The sequence below is a fragment of the Stegodyphus dumicola genome, chromosome X1 (genome assembly GCF_044657685.1).
Source record: "Stegodyphus dumicola isolate Sdum_Otavi_A_Nest chromosome X1, ASM4465768v1".
Classification (NCBI taxonomy): domain Eukaryota; kingdom Metazoa; phylum Arthropoda; class Arachnida; order Araneae; family Eresidae; genus Stegodyphus; species Stegodyphus dumicola.
Genome location: NC_140780.1, coordinates 47,359,412 through 47,379,059, shown reverse-complemented (window position 1 = coordinate 47,379,059; position 19,648 = coordinate 47,359,412). Strand labels below are relative to the sequence as shown.

Genomic DNA, 19,648 nt, shown 5'->3' with positions numbered 1-19,648 from the left:
AGCATAAAGTGTGTTCATGTTTGAATAGAACTGATCTCCAGCAAGTAGAAATTTCATGCAGTATTGTAGCTTCATGGGCTAATATCTATCCCTAGATTGTTAACAAATTTGTGATGATTATTAAGGCAGGTACAGGTTAAAACAAGACTGGCACCTATGCATTCCTGTAGGTATATATAAGGTATCACAGGGCCATACTAACTGTTAAGCTTCACTCCAATTTCGACAGGCTCCCACCCCTTTTCCCTTACCAACAACCTCTCGAGAAGACTTTTGGCTCCCTGTATATTTTGATTCTCCCTTGCCACACAGACACTATAGACTTGTAAACACCCATGCCTGTATGGCAGTCGGCATCGCCAACCACTATAGCTTGACAACTGAATATTTAACCCTTTGCGTCGACTGTCAGGTCTACGTGCCAGCAACGAACACACTTACTTCGTCCCAGTCGTGTCAGAGCGTTTTCCCGTTCAGCCCCAACTGTCACGTATTTGTGCCAGTGTCCTGGAACGTTTTAAAAACTATAATTTCTGCCACAAGATGGCACTGCATGTCCATATGGTTTCAGATACATGTAAATTAGACCTTCTACTCGAAATGAGAGAAGCATGACTCACATACACGTGTTTTTGATTATATAAACAAAAGGGGAAATAAATGTTTCCGAATGGCGTGGTTTATGACGTCTCTAAATTTGCATGTGGTAGTTGTTTATTGTAAGTAGAGAAGTTTTATTTTCGCTAAAGCGTTGGGTATTTCGGTTTAAATTAGATCTTGTTAGACGTGAATTCTTTCTGTTTTTAATAGAAACAGACCGAATAAATATTTTTTAATTGCAGATTTGTTAGACATGAATTCTTTCTGTTTTTACAGTTGCAATCACACCAAGCTCAGCAGAATCATTAAATCCACTCAGATTAACTGAAAGACATTTTCCAAAACTTTGTTCAGAAGAGACTGATAAGAAAATGAGACAACGATGCTTCGTTTGTTCACATTCCCAGAAAAATCCTCCAAAACGGCAAATGAGTTATTACGAGTGCAAGGAATGTAACGTAGGACTGTGTAATGTATGCAATGTAACGTAGGACTGTGTGTAGATCTCTGTTTTCACATTTTTCATACGAAAAGAGAATTTTAAGTAATATATTTAGTTTTCAGATATGTAATGTTAAAAGTCATAAAATGGTGAGTAATGAAAATAAAATGTGTAAAATATGCATTTAAACAAGAAATAAGGTAATTAAAGTATATATAAAAATATCTTTAAAGCATAAGCCGTTTAAATACTCTATAGAGCATTATTAAACAATGCTTTGATACTTTGGAAATTTCATGGATTTAGGCTTAATAGCAAAAAAGCCCCCGGCTCTGGAATGATGCTCGCGTAAGACACTGCCGGCCTCCGCGATAAGCGCGCGTTTGCGCTACCCAGCACGAAGGGGTTAAGCAAAAATATTGAGTTTACTCAATAAGTAAACTCAATCAGTCAGTAAACTCAATATTATTGCTTAAATATTATTTCCTATGCAATGTAAAAATCTCCCTTTTATAGACAATATTAGATGAGTGCATCTATTAAAGTGGGCTGTCAGTTTTTTTTTTTAATCTTTCGTGAAAGATGCCTGAATATTGTGTTTTTTCTTATTTATTCTGTATTTGTAGGAAATTCTCAAACACAAGGTAGAAATTCAACAAATAGTAGTACCCTTTATGAAGGGAAAGAACCTCTTGATTCAGAACCTATTCCTGAGGCCTCAGATAGCAGTACTCGTCCAGATGGAAATCATGGTGGCCAACGCCTGAAAATGTACGTGCATACTATAATTTAATGTATTAATTATACAGAAAAATGCCTAATTTAAATTCTGACAATTTTGTATAAAAAATAATATTACAAAATAAATTATATTTTATATTAAATAGTAATTTATATAATCAAAGAATAAAAAATTCTATGCATTTTGATGTTATTTGATTTTAAAATATTGCTACCAAAATAGGTTATCATTATATTTATTACAAGATAGTTTTATTAATTATTTCATTTCATGGAAAACAAGCTATTCTGTTCTGTGTTTTTGAAGTGCTAAAAGTCTGTTATGCATGTGTAGTTTTCCCTATTTCTTCCAATTGATGTTTGTAAAAATATAATTTGTACTGCTATTCAAACTATGTAGTGTATTCATATTTTCTCCTAAGAAATAGTTTAGGAATATTAGGTATTTATTTATTAATCCCCTAACTGTCGTGGGCGTGTATATACGCCTTGCTCAGCCGATGCGTTAACTGCCCCAGACATATATATATATATACACCCTTCCAAAATACTATCATTTGCTTTGTGTTGCTACCAATAAAATTATTCGCAAAGCTTTGGAATGCAACACCACAATGACCTTGACGGTGTATGCGAAGGAGGATACTATTTCAGGGAAGAGGGGGACGGATGCTTCTGAAATTGTGAAAGTAGTGACTGCTCAGTATTTGCTGGTGTTTCTGTTTGAGTAAAAAATTTTTTTTTACTCTGTGTCTTCCGTTTTCGTTTCCTGTTTGTATTAGGTGCCAGGAGTAAAGAAAGATAAAATGGATGTTTCAAACCCACATATCTTTTTTGAATTATTTTTTGATAACCTGCTAATGCTTCATCATGTTATTGAAACTAACCGTTTTGTAGACAAGTATATGAACGAACACCCTGCAAAAGAAAAATCAAGAACAAAATCATGGCATTCAACCAGTTCAGAAGAAATACAGTATGAAGTTTGAGATCTAGACATCCAGTTTTCAGAATGATCTAAAATCCAAACCTCAAAGCCGTCACCAACTTTTTTTTTTATTTTATGATTTACTTTTTTTTTTTTTTATTTACGCATTCACATTTCACTCGCCCCCTCCCCCACATGTGGAGAGTTCCAATTCTTAATTTCACTTCGGCTCTAAACAAAATACCTCATTATTGAAGAATCGGTCATTTTAGCATAAGTTTGATGAATAATTTGGCTCTGTATTTGTGTATCTGCTTGGCATACATTTCAAACCAAAGCATTCTACATAGATACATCATTGACTCTACACCTACCAATATTTTATATCCCTGACGACAACCAGGCGAATCATTATTATGTTTTTGTTTCATCACTGCATGTTTATCAACACATAACAACTTCAGTAATGACTCGTGTAGGGATGCCTAAACAATGTTTTTATATTAGTAATTGAATAACAGAGTATGGTAGCCTTTTCTGTTGACATTACACATGGCGATGATAACAGATTTAAGTTAGATGTGCTAGGAAATGTTGACAGTAAAAATTTAACAAAAATTTATTTCCGCATGCTAAAAATAAATTTTGTCAATGATACTCTTAGGCAAAGATATTACAGTTAGTGCTATTTGAAAATAAGAATTACTGATTTGTTATTCACATAAACCCCGAACCAGCGTCACAGCTCATATGGCCGCGCCGAGGGTCTGACTTTAGAGAAGACGAAGGTGCTTGGTAGCAGAATTTAGGACTCGCAGAGACTGCATCAGGTGGTACGATTTCTACCTCCGGCCCTCAATAAGCTTTAAGTATATGTGGGAATTTATTTATTCAGGACTCAGATAAGCCTTAAGCATGTGCAAGGAATAGGCATAAGTATAATAAATAACTACACAATTCAGGCTTAAATTGTCTAAGTGCACGATAGAAACATGATAAAATTTAGCGGAAGAACTTGTCTTCAGTTGCCAATCTCATCATATATAGCCACATATATATATGAACGATAGCTAAATTTTATGATGACAGCAGCGAATATGAAGGTTTTCGGATATCGCAAATTTTCTAATTAACGGCTTTTTTAAAAATGTGGCGAAGCGGTAATAATGAAGGTAATGACAATGCTCCTCGATCATCAATCAATTAACGGATGGCAAAATCTGTAGTATGTTTATAGATCCAGGATATACTGCTACCGATAGTGAAGAAAGTGACGAGAGGTTACTGAAAATGAAAAAATTTGGATTGACAAGTTCGTCGGAATTCTAGACACAACAATTACAGGATTTCAACAATGGAACTTTCTAACTGAGAATTTGAGAGAAAGTATTAGCACAAAAAATGAAGCAACTTAAATAACTTGAAAGAAATGGTTAAGGATGTAAACAAATAAATATTTAGCTTTTTTTTTAAAATTTGATATCCTTGTAAATCATAAATGCTTCATTATTTCATAAATCACGATTTCATATTTTTAATTTTATTATTTCTACATGCCATCTTAAAAGATTTAAACTGATGATCTAATATCCAGAAAAATCCCAAATTTGGAATCGTGGAAGTCCCGAGAAGTCCGGATCTCTGACTTTGTAGTGTATATGGTTTTTAGGTATACTGATTTCAAAAGATACAACATTGAAACCTGATAACATTTTACTGGTCTAAAAAAATTCATCTTTTTTATTATGCAAACATCATTTTTATTATACTTACATTTTTTTATTATACTTTTACTCTAAACATTAAATTTTGTGCTTTCATTTTTTCTTTTATTCTTTATGTAGCGAAAGTAAACAGATTTTAGAAAGTAAAACTTGCGCTAGCCCAAATACATTGCATAACTACGCACGCCTGTGTGAAAAACGGTGGCACTGGGGAGGGAATCTTTCACATATTCTGCGGCAGTTAAGGGGTTAATATGCAATGCTATGCTTGAAAATGTAACTACCACTTGCTTTTTAATAATTTCACAAATGGTAATTTATTTTGGGGTTTAATGTTCTTTCATTTATTTAGTTTGAGGTAATTTTTGATTTCGTTATTAGAGATAAACATTAATTTTTTCACAAGTATTCCTTATAGGCAGATAATCTTCATAATGATATTGCTTATTATTATTTAAAGTGGTGAATTTCCTGCAGTTGCTATTGTATAATTACTTAAAGTAATAAAACATAATAAATAAAATGTACAAATCACTCATCATGCGTGCCAATTTATAAAGATGAAAAAAGTTTGTATCTGTGCTGCTAAAATTTATATTTTCTTTATGAGTTTAAAAGAAAAACTTTTATGTTTCTTATGTTTGTTGTTTTAGAAAAATAATATCTATTTGAATAGTAATATTTTTTTTTTTTTTTTTTTTTGGGTTAATACTTCTAACAAATACTCTTGTAAACCAGTTACTTTACAGTCCTATATTTAGACTTAATGTCTACTTCTTGTTGATTCGAGATGCAAACATATGCATTTTCTTTTTCAAATATCCCCTTGAAAAGTTGTTTTTTAGTCCAAATAAAAATATTTCTGGAAAAGTTTCACTATAAACTATAAGAGAATATTCTGTCTTTTGAAAATAGAATTCTGTATTTTCTTGAAAGGAAAGGATTTACAAAAGAAAATTGCCCCACAGAATAATTGAAGTAAATTGTCTTGAATTATAGTTTTTCATAGAGAAAGTTAAGTTTTATTTATGTATTTGGTTTATCAAATTAAATTATGAAAATTTTGGTCACATACTATTATATCAATATTTTTTGAAATTATTCAATAATGTAATAAATTGTGTTGATTTCTATTGTCATGCTCATAGTATTTTTAATAATTGTATGTTATAATATTAGCATTTATATTAGAAATAGTTCTTATTGTTAAGTTTGTTTATATAACCTTTGTAAATACTATAGCCAAAATCAACAATAATAAATTTAAACAATTTCAGATCCTTTTGTAGTATATGAACAGCATTATTAAGCTTTATATCTTGCTGATAATACTCCTTTATATGCATAAAATTGCTTTTTGTAAAACAGTGCTGAATGCTTTTATAGTGAAAGACAGTGCTGACTATGAAAATTTAATATTTTTCAGGCCTTGTATATGCATTTTTGACTCATTAAATATACCAAATAGATGGAAAATTGCTGCTATATTGAGAGAGTAAGTTTGAGTGAAGCATAATATTATTTGTTCTTATTTAGCACATATTAATTTTATCCATTAGTATTTGCTTAAAAAAGAAAGGGAGAGTCAAGCATAAAATTGCATAAATTGTTTATTGCATAAAATACACCCAACATAATGTCACAAGCAAAATTAGAGTATGACTTTTAGTCAATCATAGATTAGCTTTTATCAAGCATTTTCTAGTGAGGACCACTTTTACAAATTAGAATTATCTGCATTTTTATCATACATTACTACCAATGTACTTGTATTTTAAAACACAGTTAAAGTCAATTTAATTTTATAGTTTTGTTAACCAATTAAATTAATACAAGAAAAGTTATATTCATTTTTTTAATAATTCTAGAACTGAACTAGGCTGTTAGAGTTTGGGTAATCTTTAGCTTATTAACTAAAAATTAAATGTTAGCACTTCCATTGGCATGGTTGAGCCTGATGATTCTTGCACAGTTATTCTGTATTTCGATGTATGCTGATATGCTTAAGTCAGAGATTGGCACATACATCAACTGATTTTAATCTTTTGCTTTTATTTCGGTTGGTGATGAAAATACTTTCTTACACGGATACATAGAAGTAAATTGAATGATAATTTTAAAGTACCATTGTACAATTCTTACCATTCATTATTTTTGGTTTTCATTGGTATTGAGCTGCAGAAATTAACTATACCTTTTTGCTTGTAATTTAGGTTTAGTGTCATCAGAGAGTTTAAAGTTTTGTTAACAAAACAATGGTCATTCAGTGACAGTTTGTCATTTTCAGATTGCAGTATAAAGGATCAAGAACCCAGGAAAATTCATTGTACACTGGTTATCAAAAATTAAGGGAAAATCACGATTATTGAAAAGTTACATGTAGAATTTAATGAAACTTACCCACAATATACAACACATAGTAAGATATCAAATAACATAAAAAGAAATTACCAGACAAAGGTGGTAGTATAGAAATTAGCACATGTATAAAATGAACAAATCGAAGGTGTCAGTTTGCTATATCCTTTAATATGGAATATGATTGCCTCTAGAAACAATACAGCGATGTGTGATGCTTTCAATTATGTGGTCTATCAGTCATAGGAAGCGAGAGCCATTGCTCTTGCAAAGCAGTTGCAAGCGCAACAAGGGTTTGAGAGGATGGATTGAGAGTAGCTAGACGTCTCCCTTAAGCATCCCAAACGTGCTTGATAGGATTCAAGTCGGGGGATCAAGCTGGCCACTCCATGCACATAATTGTTTCCTGTTGAAGATAATCATCTACGATGCGAGCCCTGTGTGGTCTTGCATTATCGTCCTGTAACAGGAAAGCATCACCTATTGCCCCAACATATGGGCGCACATGAACATCAAGGATGTCATCTATAAATCTGAGCATTCACGGTTCCCTTTGGAAAGACATGGAGGTCTGTGTGTCCACCCAAAGAGATGCCACCCCAAACACAGACACTGCCCCTTCCGTATGCATCTCTTTCACAGATGTTTGATGGTTGATAGCGGGTTCTAGGTTCTCTCCATATCAAATAATGTCTACTATCGTTTTCTAGACTAAACCTGGACTCATACATAAAGAGAACTGCCCTCCATTGATCAGGCGTCCAGTGGACATGTTGTCATGCCCACTGAAAACGGTCCCTCCTATGGCGTGACGTGAGCGGCACACAAATGGCTGGCCGCCTCGCATACAGACTGCCTTCATGACTACGCACAGTTGACGTTGACACGAACCTTCCGGTGGCTGCAGCAAGCGAGGATCTAAGAAGAGTTGGAGTAGCCGTTCTATTCCTGCGTGCACATAATGTCAAATGTCGATCATCGGCGCTCGTCGTAGCAGTTGGCCGTCCTTGGCTGAACCTCCTAGATGCCGAATCTGTGGTTTGAAATTGCCTCCAAAGTCTATGAACCATAGAAAGACTCCCATTTAGCCATCTGGCCACTTCTGTTTGACTTTGTCCTGCCTCTAGTCTCCCAATGGCTCTCCATTACAGTTCTGCAGGCAAATGATGCCTGGAGGTCATTGTTGCGAATCGGCTATCTCATATTTCTGACGTCGCTGTCACAGTGCAATATGTGGGCTTCCTGTCAAACATGGACCTTTTATGCTCCTCGCAGATGACGTATTCAGAAAGCAGCGCCACTAATTTGCATATCGCAGTTTTACTCAGCTACTCTTACTTCGCAACATATTCAAATTTTACATGGTTTGGCTTATTTTTGAGGGAGTTATCACTATTTTTGCGATTTTTCCTTAATTTATGATAACTAGTGTAATTAGCCCTTGGAAATTAAGTTTCAAATTGTCTCAAAGATTTGAGATGCAAACATATGCCAATTTATAATTTTTTTCCCCAGTAACAGTTTAATTTTCTACTGAAAAAGGTTCTAAATTTAGAAACAGTGAAACCCAAAGAATTACTTTGTAGACAGAGTAGCTCATTTATTTTTTAGAATACATCTGAAAGGTATGCCAGTGTACTTAGGCACATGAAATTAGCAAGAATGTAATTTTCATTTAGAAGGACCACTTGTCTGCAAACGACAGTTTGAAAAATGCTGTCATGAACAGTTTGCAAATTTCTTTGCCTTCAGGCATGGAAAAAAAAAAACAGGACCCCTCTTAGCACTCACATTGTTAAGATGATCGTTTACAAATGTTTCCATGCTGTCAATACTTATTTTTACCTTAAGCGGTTTTTCTTATCAATCCAAATTAGTGCATCAACCTTGTCTTCCTTGGTTGAGGTTCACGAGCATGTGATTCATTTTCAACTCTCACATGTTGTTTAAAAAACTTGGATCAAGCAAACTGTGTGGAGAAAGACACTGATTTGCCAACTGAGTTTTAATTTGGAATAAATTGAGACCTTTTTGTAAGTCAAAAGTGTAATAGTGACTATTTGCACAGCACTGTTCTAAATTTCTGCTCCAACATTTTGATTGCAGCTAGTGATTAATAGAAAGATAAATTAGCATTATTGTTGACAAGTTCAAACATGTATGTGTTTATCCACTGAGTCATGGTTACATTGAACTGTTTACTAGAAAGGAGTATGAAAATTCCTCTTTATGTACTTAGATGTTACTTATATTCAAATTAATTATAAATTAATATGTCAAAAAGAGTAACTTTTGTGTACGTGTATTTTAGACCGAAAAAGTGAAAATAATGAATGAAAAAATTTTAATTCTGAGCACAAAAATTCTTCTGTTAGATAAATGAGACATTTGTCTGAGTTTTCAATAACAACTTGATAGATGCCATTCAAATAATTTTCCGAACTGGTTGTTCAGCATATTTAATTTATCGAAAAAGTATTTGATGGATATATTATCTTTAGTTCTTTTATTATTTTGTTTGGTGCATATTAGTAAAATTTGCTTTAATTCCCTTTTTTCTTTTCTTTATCTCCCCTTTTTTCTGTGTAATTTCTGAAAAAATAAAAAGATATGGTAGATTAAACTGTTATGTTCCTTTTCTGTCAACTTAGTTTTATTGTGAATAAATACTAGACTAATTATCTCACCATTTTTCATGTGCATACTGAAAGGCAGTGAAATCTAACTTTTGTAGAATTTATAAGCTGAAATTTAGGTAGGTTTACAGATACATTTTTAGGAGTGTATATTTTATTAATTCAGACTCTAGATTTAGAACTCAATTTTCAAGAAATAATACCTTGTTGTTTTTTTTTAATTTTAATTGAAAGTAAGTAAAAATTTCAAGAAATTTAGCTTAATAAGTTGGTCTAATTTATGGTTTGAAACTTTAATTAGAAGATGCAGTTGTTCCATATAAAGGTTAATGAGAAAAAAGTGTCAAAAAACAGTGTTGGATACCATGTGTTGGGTGGGGTTATAATTACATATTATTCCGCAAACACAATATATCATCTTGGAGATATTTATAAGGTGGGAAAAGATATACTTTTCAAACATTTTGATGACCTAATTCAAAATTTTAAATCTTTATTTAAAGAAAGATCACAAAATTCTTTTTATTAAATATTGTTACATTATTCTTTACACGTTAAGTGTTCATAGATTTGGAGTGAATAACTATGACACTTGATGAGGTATTGAAGCACAATTGATTAGCCAGTATTATTCAAGACAGCTCCAATAACATACTTACAGTCGTCGAAGAACTGCTATAAACACCCTGAAACAATCAGTGACACAGCCTTCAGGCTATAACGGTGAAGACAGCTTTACAGCAAAACACCAGGGTACAGCTCCCGACTGCTTGGTTGTTCTCAGAACTAACTGTACGTACTCTCGAAATTCTCCACGCTACAACTCGTGATGCACTAAAGTACAGCTTCTGACTGGGTGTGCTCGTTCTTGGAGCTCAGCACACTTTCAGATAAAACTCGATGATGCACTGACTCATGATACACTAAAGCGTTGTTCCCCAGTTCCATGAGTCAACTAGCTCCGCTGTGCCTGCAGTTCAAATTTTTCAACTTGCTGCCCTATGGGAAAAAACTGGTTTTGGAGATGGGTCGACTACGTTAGTTGTGTTCATTAGCTCAGATAAACCCAAGTGGAAACGGCCTTTAAGGGGGCGTACCTCTCTTAAAAGGCTAAAACGTCGAGTAAATTGGACCATTTCAAACTACTGTATCTCATAATATATAAACAGGAAACAAATAAATTTTTTACAAAAGACCCTTAAACTACTACTCTGTCTGAAAATGTGACTAAGCTTATAAAAAAAAAAAATAATAATGCTGAACACTATATGGCACTTTATGTAATTTGGAAATGTAATACAGTCAAAAGTCGTTAATTCGGACACCCATAATCCGGACCTCAAAGCTACAAACTTTCTGCGCCTGCGTCGCATTGACGCACGCGCATAGGCGTCTACGTGTGCACATAAGACCTTTACGGCTGCGAATATGCACGTGCGCGTTTAATGTATAACGGACGGTATAAGCTAAGCTAAAATTATCTAATTCAGTTAATGTTTCAAATAGCGTTGTTCCTTAATCTTCGAATTGGATCCGGCTTATTATTTTTTGCAGACTGTTAGAGCAATTTTATAAAAGTAAGCTTGAACTTTCGATTATATCAAATAGAATTTCCGATATATATTTGCTAATATGTAAAGGATCTAAAGCGAAAGTATGTTTTGAAATCTGAAATCTGTTTATCAATTTCACGCTGCTCGGCGGGGAGAACGCCGCGCAATGAATTGGAAGTTGATCTGTCAGCACTATCCTTATCTTCAAGGCAGATGTTTTTATTTTATTTGGCTTATAATTCCTTACTAAATGTAGTATTTCATCTCCATGTACTCTGTCGTTGATATGATTTAAGACAAGTTCCTCGTCATTATAATTCGCTTTCGATAGTCAAGAAAGTGACAGAGGTTATTGAAAACGAAAACATCTTGATTGTGAAATTAATCGGTATTTTCGACACAGCAATTATAGGACTTGAACAGCGGAACTTTGTAACTAAACAAGAAATTATGTCTGTTTAATAGAATTAAAGAGAAAGTATTATCACATGAAACAAAACAACTTACATTGAAAGAAATGTTTTTTAAATTGAAAGAAATGTTTAATAAAGTAAACAAATATTAAGCTTTTTCTTTTTGTAAATTTTGATACCCTTTAGATCATAATTGTTCCTTATTTCATAATTACAGTTTCATATTTTTAATTTTGTAATTTCTGCATGCCATCTTACCAGATTTAAAATGATGATCTATAATCCGGTATCGCCGAATTAACGACGAGTCCGGATTAACGACTTTTGACTGTATCAGCTTGCGCGCAAGATTACTCTTAAATTATATGCTTTTTCAAAATATTTTCACCTGTAATATATTTATTATAGTCTTATTATAATTTTGAACTTTTAAAATTTTAAATATATATAAATTTTATCTTTTTTAAAAACAGTGGTTTTATGTTACTGAAAATAGCATACTTTTTATTACTTTGAAAACCCAGAAAAATAACAAAATATAAATGGAAATTGCAAATTTTAGATTCAGGTTGTAGCAAATTACATATTGTATCTGTGATACAACTTTCATTAGAATATATTGAATCTTTCAGTTGTTATGATGCACGCAATAATGAAAAATCAGGTTTTGAGAAAAATGACTTTAAAGTTTCTTTCACCACATATTACCTAATAACCATTATTATTGCACCTTAATTTTATATAAAATGAAAAACTTATATCGTTTTCTATACTTATTTTGTATTTGATAGAAATTTCAACTGTTTACACAACATTCACACTAACACGACAATTCATGTCGTGATGTGAAATTACACCGAATAGCAAAAATGCACAAAATATATCAATACAGATTCATCGCATAATAATTATACACACACTATTAGCATTAAAATGCTCCTGAAAGGTATGATACTCTTTCAGCTTTATGAGTCTTTTTAATTTCATGCAGTTTTGCATGACGCTTGGCGCGATGAGCATCAATCGTACGAGCTATTACTCATTTTTTCGAAGAAGTTACACGTTTATAGTCACTCCTGAATTGTGCAGTAATGCAATTAATTCCAGGGTATTCAGGTATCTCAGAGTACATAATCTACCCTTTCTACCATCATTAAAAAGAGTAACTGCTTCATGAACTGCTATTTCTGAGATGATTCTGCCACTACCAGATGTCTTTGGACATATTTGCCAAATCAAGGAGTTCAGTGACTCATTTGGATTTTGAGTATGAGCTCCAAGACAGCGTTTTAGGAGGTCTGGATGTGACAGTGAGTTGAAAACTGGTTTGATCACATCCATGACTGCCAGTGGTAAGGTTTCTTGATGAAAATCATTCACAACCCCTTTTGCCGAAGCAGTTTGGTACTTGCACCATGAGGACTCACCAGTTGGACAAAAAGTATGTAATGGGTCACTGTCTGTAGATCGAGTATGAAAATGCAAAGCCCAGATAGCATTTCGCATATCTTTTTGTGAATCTGCATGTTGGCGAATTGCATTTCCATAATACAATGACAGTCGGCTGATTGCACTATCTGTAAGTCGACCTTTTCCAGATAGATTTTTGCCATCTGAAAGCTTTCGTCCCTTATAATCAGCTTTAAGTTTACGTAAGCGAGTGCCCATCCCCTTCGGGATGTACCCTACACACTCTAGTTTTGACACAGTCACACCTTCATATGGTTTGCTTTCTGTTATGGAAAGAAATGTTTTTGAATCACCATCACCAATATAATTGATGTATCTCACACCCCTTGCGCTTTGAGACCTCTGAAAAATTTTAACCATTCGTCAGCTTCCATTTTGGCAGATGAACCAAAATGATTTCTCCTGCAAGTGCGAGAATGGGTTTTCTGCCACTCATCAAAGGTTTCACCCGATCGAGGACCCTTCCACAATTCACATCCTTTACATGCTACAGATAAAACCTCTACGTCAATAACTTTTCCACTCTCAGCACCAATAACCGTACATACACCAATCTGAGATGTATGGCCTCTTGTTTTCCAGGTGCCATCACCACTTACACTTATGTCTGTAGAATTACTGAGTGATACTTCTTCTTCTGCTGCATTTTTCATGCTTTCAATTGCAGTCATTTTTGTTGCATTATTGATTAACTTATAGATTCTGTCATAAGTTTTTTGCATCACAGGAGGATCTAAATCCATTATTCCACAAAATGTTTTCAATGGTTCAAGACCTTGACCAATACAACGCATTACATAAATAATACGACGATTAATTTCTGCAATGTTCCTTTTCTCCCCAGCAAGTTTAGTGTTGCTTGTCATCACAACATTTTTGGATCCTTGACATGTCAAGATCATTCTGGAACACAGACCTGCAGATCTTTTTGCAGTAAATTTTAATTTACCATGGCATACCTTACACAGAGTGTTTTCTTCCAAAAAAGAACACAGAATATTTTTATCAACAATCATGTTGCCATCAAATTGATTGCTTTCAAAATCAATGCCTGTTACATTTAACTTTTTACAAGAAGCACTTATATTTAGTTCATCTAAATTTCCAGGGAAACTATGTGCAGCTGTAGTTTCACAAATAACAGCTTGGTTTGGGGAAGAAATAGAAAATCCATTATTTATTTCATTTGAAACTGTCGATTTACCAGTTCTCGTGAACTAGTTTCCATGAAATCGGCGCATTTTTTTAATGCTTTCCAGAAGCACCTTTATAAGCATTATCAGCCATTTTACGGAGCAGTGCACAGTAAGATAATAAAATGCTTTAAAAACTTACAATTATATTTAAATTCACCCACAAACTGTTCTAAAATCACAACTGAATGATCGGAGTGACGGAAATAACAAGTGGAGTGATATGAAACGCTACTAAAATATAATGAAATGAAAGGAAAAAAGAGAAATAAAAATAAAACGCAAGAACGGTTAAGAATGTAAACAAACTACCGAAGAGTTGAGAAATAACATTGCTACTCCATAAATAGATCATTAAAAAATAAATCATTAGGCTTGCCACATAACACTTCGAGTAGAAACTGCTGACGCTTTTCGCTTGGACCTTTAAACTTTGTTTACATTAGTTCAGCTGATACATTTTCCTTCATAGCTCATGAAATTGTACGAATTTTTGCTTGGGGTTTTTTTTTTAAACTGCGCAGAAAGAATCGGGTTTATAACATATATTTTTTTCAAAAAATCAAAAATTTTCTTGGTTTAAAGGAATTATGACCCCTTAAGAGACTCTCATTGCATTTGATGACCAACTCGGCACTAGATTACAAAACACTCGCTCACTGACTCTTAACTGACTTGAGTAGGCACTCACTGACTGAATGGCAATTGACTCTCCACAAACCAGTAGGGTTTATATAGCTTTTGGCTTGCATTCGAGAACATTCTGGGCTTTCTCCATCCGTCTATGGCATATCGCCAAATGGACAATTTCTCACCATTTCCTGGCAACCCCAAACCTGCTCTGTGGCTATCTTATCACGGCTGGGCATTTCATAACACTGCCCCCTCCCAAGTACTGCATGTCTTGGGCAGTACAATCATTGGTCAGAAGCCAGATTCGATACAACCAAAATGTAATAAACAAACAAATATTTACACAATTTACAAGTAACTACGTACAAACATTACATAGAAATTAGGTAAGAAAATTAATGCATAAGAATTATGGGTACTTTTAAGAATGAGAAGCACTAGGTACTGTGGCCATAGTATGGGGCTAATCTGTCATATTGAATACCTTAGGTTTGGAATTGACAGATTTACAGATCCGTATCACAACATCGTTCAGCCTGTTGAGGACTGTATAGGGACTCTCCCAGTGCGACTCCAGTTTTGGAGAAACACCCTTACGGCAACTCAGATTCCAAAGCCACACATTGTCGTTTTCCTGGAATTGATATTCAGTGGCTCTTGCATCGTATCTCTTCTTCATCTTGTCCGTCGAGATGTTGATCTGCTCTCGAGCAAACCTGTGTACTGTTTCCAGCTGGGCCTGGAGGTCCTGCACATACTCACTCCTCAGACGAGGAATGTACATCCGGGGGGTGGCTGAAGAGTAGGTCACTTGGCAGATGGAGATCACGACCGAGGAGCATCTGTGATGGAGAATAGCCGGTGCTTTCGTGGACAGCGCTACAGTAAGCAAGCAGGAACAGGGGCAGATTGCGATCCCAGTCATCTTGGTTCTTGGAAACCACGAGCGAGAAGTGGTTTAGGATTGTATGGTTAAACCTCTCCACCATGCCATCGGACTGCAGATGTAACAGGGTCGTCTGCATTTTCTTGATTTCCAATAAGTTGCAGAGTCCCTCGAATACAGACGACATAAAGTTCTTGCCTTGGTCGGAATGAATGTGGAGTGGGGGGTCCCAAATCTGGACACCCAATTCTGTAAAACTTTAGCTGTCATGACATCCTCTTGGTCTGAAACTGGTTAAGCTCCAGATCACTTCGTAGAGTTTGACAATGAGGATGCATATATTGTCATCCATGGAAAAGGTCCAAGCATGTCGAGAGCAATTCACTCGAAAGGCACTCCTACATTGTAGCACTGCAGCCTTCCTCGGCTACATCCCTTCGGCCCTTTCTTGGCTGCACAAGCACCACAAGATCGGCACCACTTCTCAACATCAATTCTTGCTGAACTCCAGAAGACAAACTCTTGAACCTTGTTTAGTGTCTTCATATAGCCAAAATGCCCTTCTGTTGAGTTGCTGTGTATTTCCTTCAGAACATCAGATATTCAGTTTTGAGGAAGCAGCAGCTGCCATCTTTTTATTAGTTCCATCGTTTCTTTCCCATAGTCATTATAAGACTCCATTTTGGAAGTGGAGTGAATCCCAGGGAGCCCAGTGCCTTTTAGTTGTTGGACTGAAGATGGAAATGTCCTGCCACTTGGGTTTTGTACTGGATGATTCCTTCAGTTCTGTTATTCGCTTAATGTCAAAATCCACTAATTGGTCTTCTCTAAATTTTTCATCACTCCAAGAATCTGGATCAGCGGATGCTGAAAATGTTATTTGATGGATTTACCAACCCATACTTACCCTTGGCTCTTGAACAATGTCTGCAGGACAAGGCTTCCTGGATAAAGCATCCGCATTTCTATGGGAGGAGCCTTTATGGTGTTTTATCTCAAAGTCATATTCCTGGAGTCTGAATCCATCTGGCCATTTGTCCTTCAGGATTTTTTTAATTCAATAGCCAGGTTAGGGAAGCATGATCGATTCGTAATAAGAATTTTCTGCCATAGAGATAATGATGGAAATGTTCTATGGCCATTACGATAGCCAGCAGTTCATTATAGGTGATGGAGTAATTCCTTTCCACTTACTCCAATAGGTTGTTACTCCCTCTGTTGTTATTTGTTATTTTCACAAAAAGTCCGTTCTGAGTATTAATCCATCAGCGATGTTGGCGACAAAAGCCAAGTGCTGGTAGGTCTCATTTCCAAAGGCATTGGTGATGTTAATTTTACCTTCAACTGGAATCTTATCACCTGTCACTGTTTGTAAGTTCACACAAGGTGGAGTCCAGCACAACTTTTTGTTTAATTCCTAAGCTACATCTGTTCACACGATTGTTACATTTGTTCCCGTATCTATGATCATATTACAAGCATACTTATTCACGTATCCTTTGACGAAGTCTTATCTCTGCCACTCATTGAAGAGATTTGAAGAACTTTCAGAGGGGCTGCACCTCTGCCTGGCAACCTCCGCCCCATGAGATTGCCACATTTTAGTTTCTTTGGTTTTGTTTTGTGGGAGCTTCCTCCCAGTCTTGATTCACGTGACAGTTCCTGCTGAGATGCCCTTCCAATCTGCAGTTTCAGTACTTGATGATTTTCTTTTCAGTATTGCTTTCATTCGGCCTTTTTAACACCTCCCAAAATCTCTTATTTCTTCTCTCAGTTTTGCGACATCAAAATTTCGATCTTCTATTTGAGCCACTTTAATAGGATGGCAATCTCTTCGACTCGCTTGTTGAGCTGACTCGAACTTCATGGTGTAGACCAAGGCAGATTTTAGGGCTTTCAGATCTGCCAATCTGAGAGCCTTCTGAATTTCTGCATCCTTGACTGCATCAATGAAATGCATCAGGGCCAGATTTTGGCAGACATCAGGTGGACAGTGGATTTGCTTGATGCGCCAAACTCTCGATGTCAGTCGCCAGTTCTTGAAGGCTTTCCATCATTTTCTCCTGGCAAGTTTTAAACTGCAGACAGCTACAGTCCTTTGCACACATTTTCCCGAATCTCAGTTCCAGCACATTTGAGAGGGTATTGAAGTTTGAAATGTGGTCTTCGGAGAGGACTCATAAGATGTCTGCAGCATCTGCTCAGAGTGATGCAGCCAACTGTGAAGCCTTCATGTGGGAGTCCCACTTGTTAGTTTTGACCATGATCGAAAACTGGGTCTTATGATTTTCCATCGTATGTGCTTGGTTTGATCACCATATGAGAAGAAACTGGGGGAAACTTCAAATCTTCAGTTTCATTCTTGGGCTCAGTCTGGTTTTCTTTCGAAATATCGACTTCTTTCCAGAATTTTCTCAATTTTTCTTCAAATTGTCTTCCATAGCTGCTATTTTTGCTCCAGTATCCTTTCTAAGCTCCATGAGCACGCTTTTAATCTTATTTTGCTCCACTTCCATCTGTTTTTCTTCTCCTGCTTTCATCTCTTTTATCTGGGCTTTCATCTCTTCATATCCAGCTTTCATGTCATTATATCTGGCTTTCCTCTTGAAATGCAGCAAAGGCAATCACAAGCTTTCTTAATTGTTCTTCCATCACCCTTGTTACTGGCATTCATCCTCAAATCCCACTCCTAACACCAGTTGTTACGTTTTTCTTTACACGTTAAGGGTTCGCAGATTTGGAGTGAATAACAATGACACTTGATGAAGTATCGAAACACAATTTATTAGCCAGTATTATTCAAGACAGCTTCAATAACATGTTTACAGTCATCAAAGAACTGCTATAAACATCCTGAAACAATCGGCGACAGGCTATAATGGTCAAGATAGCTTCATGGCAAAGCACCAGAGTACAGCTCCCGACTCTGCTCTGCACTCACTGACTGAATGACAACTGCCTCTCCATGTAGCAGCAGGATTTATATAGCTTTTAGCTTGTGTTTGAGAACATTCTGGGCCAAACCAGTAAGAATTCGTTCCAGCAGGTTCTTCATCCATCTATGGCATATCAGCAGTTTTGTCGCCAAATGTGGCGACCTTGCCTTTCCTTGCCATTTTCTGGCAACCCTAAATCTGCTTTACTGGGAAGCTATCTTACCACGGGTGGAAATTTCGAAACAGTATTAAATTCATTGCAAAATAATTTCATTAATTTATAAAAATTGTTTTAATATCCTTCAAATTGGTTAACAAATTCATTAGTCATTTATTTACCAACTTTCAGCATTTGCTCAGGATTTCTAAAATTAATGCAAATTTTATTAATATAAGAATATAGAATTATATGTTTCATTTCTATTAACATAATATTTTGTAAAATGTATGAAATTTTAATATTTTTCATAGCTTTTCTAACTTACAAGTAAAGTTAGCCAAAAAAATCGTGTCTTATCTCAGCTTTTTGCAGTGGAATTTTGCTGCACTGCTTTAGATAATCCATCTAATATATTATGGAGTAACACTTACTGAAAACTCTATGATTGAAACGATGCGGTTTCATTCTGAAATACATGAATCAAAACCTAGTTATTTTTAATACTATGAGTTGATTTCAGCTCTTGTATTTCCCTGTTGTAGGTGTCGGACAGTTGAGAGGGCATTAAAAAGTGAAAGAAATGGATGGGGGTCTTTGCTTGCTCTGTTGTAAGAAAAGTTTTTTTTTTTTTTTTTTTTTTTTTTTTTTTTTTGAAATTAGCCTTAATGTAACTATTGTATATTTTGTTCTGTATATGGTTAAAGCTGTATTAGCCTAGAAATGAATTCAGGTCATTTAGCTGGTAACATTACACCCCGTTTCTGTTTTGCTTGAACTTTTTTTATGTATAAGAATCCTGAAAATCTAAATCATTCATCAAAACTTCTTTTGAGGTCTTGAAACTTAAGTACTTTCTTTCTTTAAATTTGGAAAACTAAATCAATTTTTTTTTTACTACATACATTTAGATAAATATATATTCATCAAAAGTTACCTTATTCAGTTTTCCAGATATTATTTTTCAAGAAAATAAGA

General features: G+C 35.0%; 1 protein-coding gene across 12 annotated transcripts in view; it reads left to right on the top strand.

Annotated features, from left to right (window-relative positions):
* LOC118179732 (sentrin-specific protease 6-like) overlaps positions 1-19,648 on the top strand; it is a 178,162-nt gene that overhangs the window by 131,457 nt on the left and 27,057 nt on the right. For 10 of the 12 annotated variants that reach the window (XR_015038591.1, XM_085807890.1, XM_085807897.1 and 7 more), the window contains 3 exons: positions 1,669-1,813; positions 5,862-5,930; positions 19,216-19,281. Coding sequence is in view for 11 of the 12 variants with exons in the window: in XM_085807890.1 (XP_085664016.1) it covers positions 1,669-1,813; positions 5,862-5,930; positions 19,216-19,281 (280 nt within the window). In the remaining variant the exon portion in view is untranslated. The remainder of the gene's footprint in view (positions 1-1,668; positions 1,814-5,861; positions 5,931-19,215; positions 19,282-19,648) is intronic. The other 2 variants (XM_085807896.1, XM_085807899.1) reach the window with 1 other exon arrangement.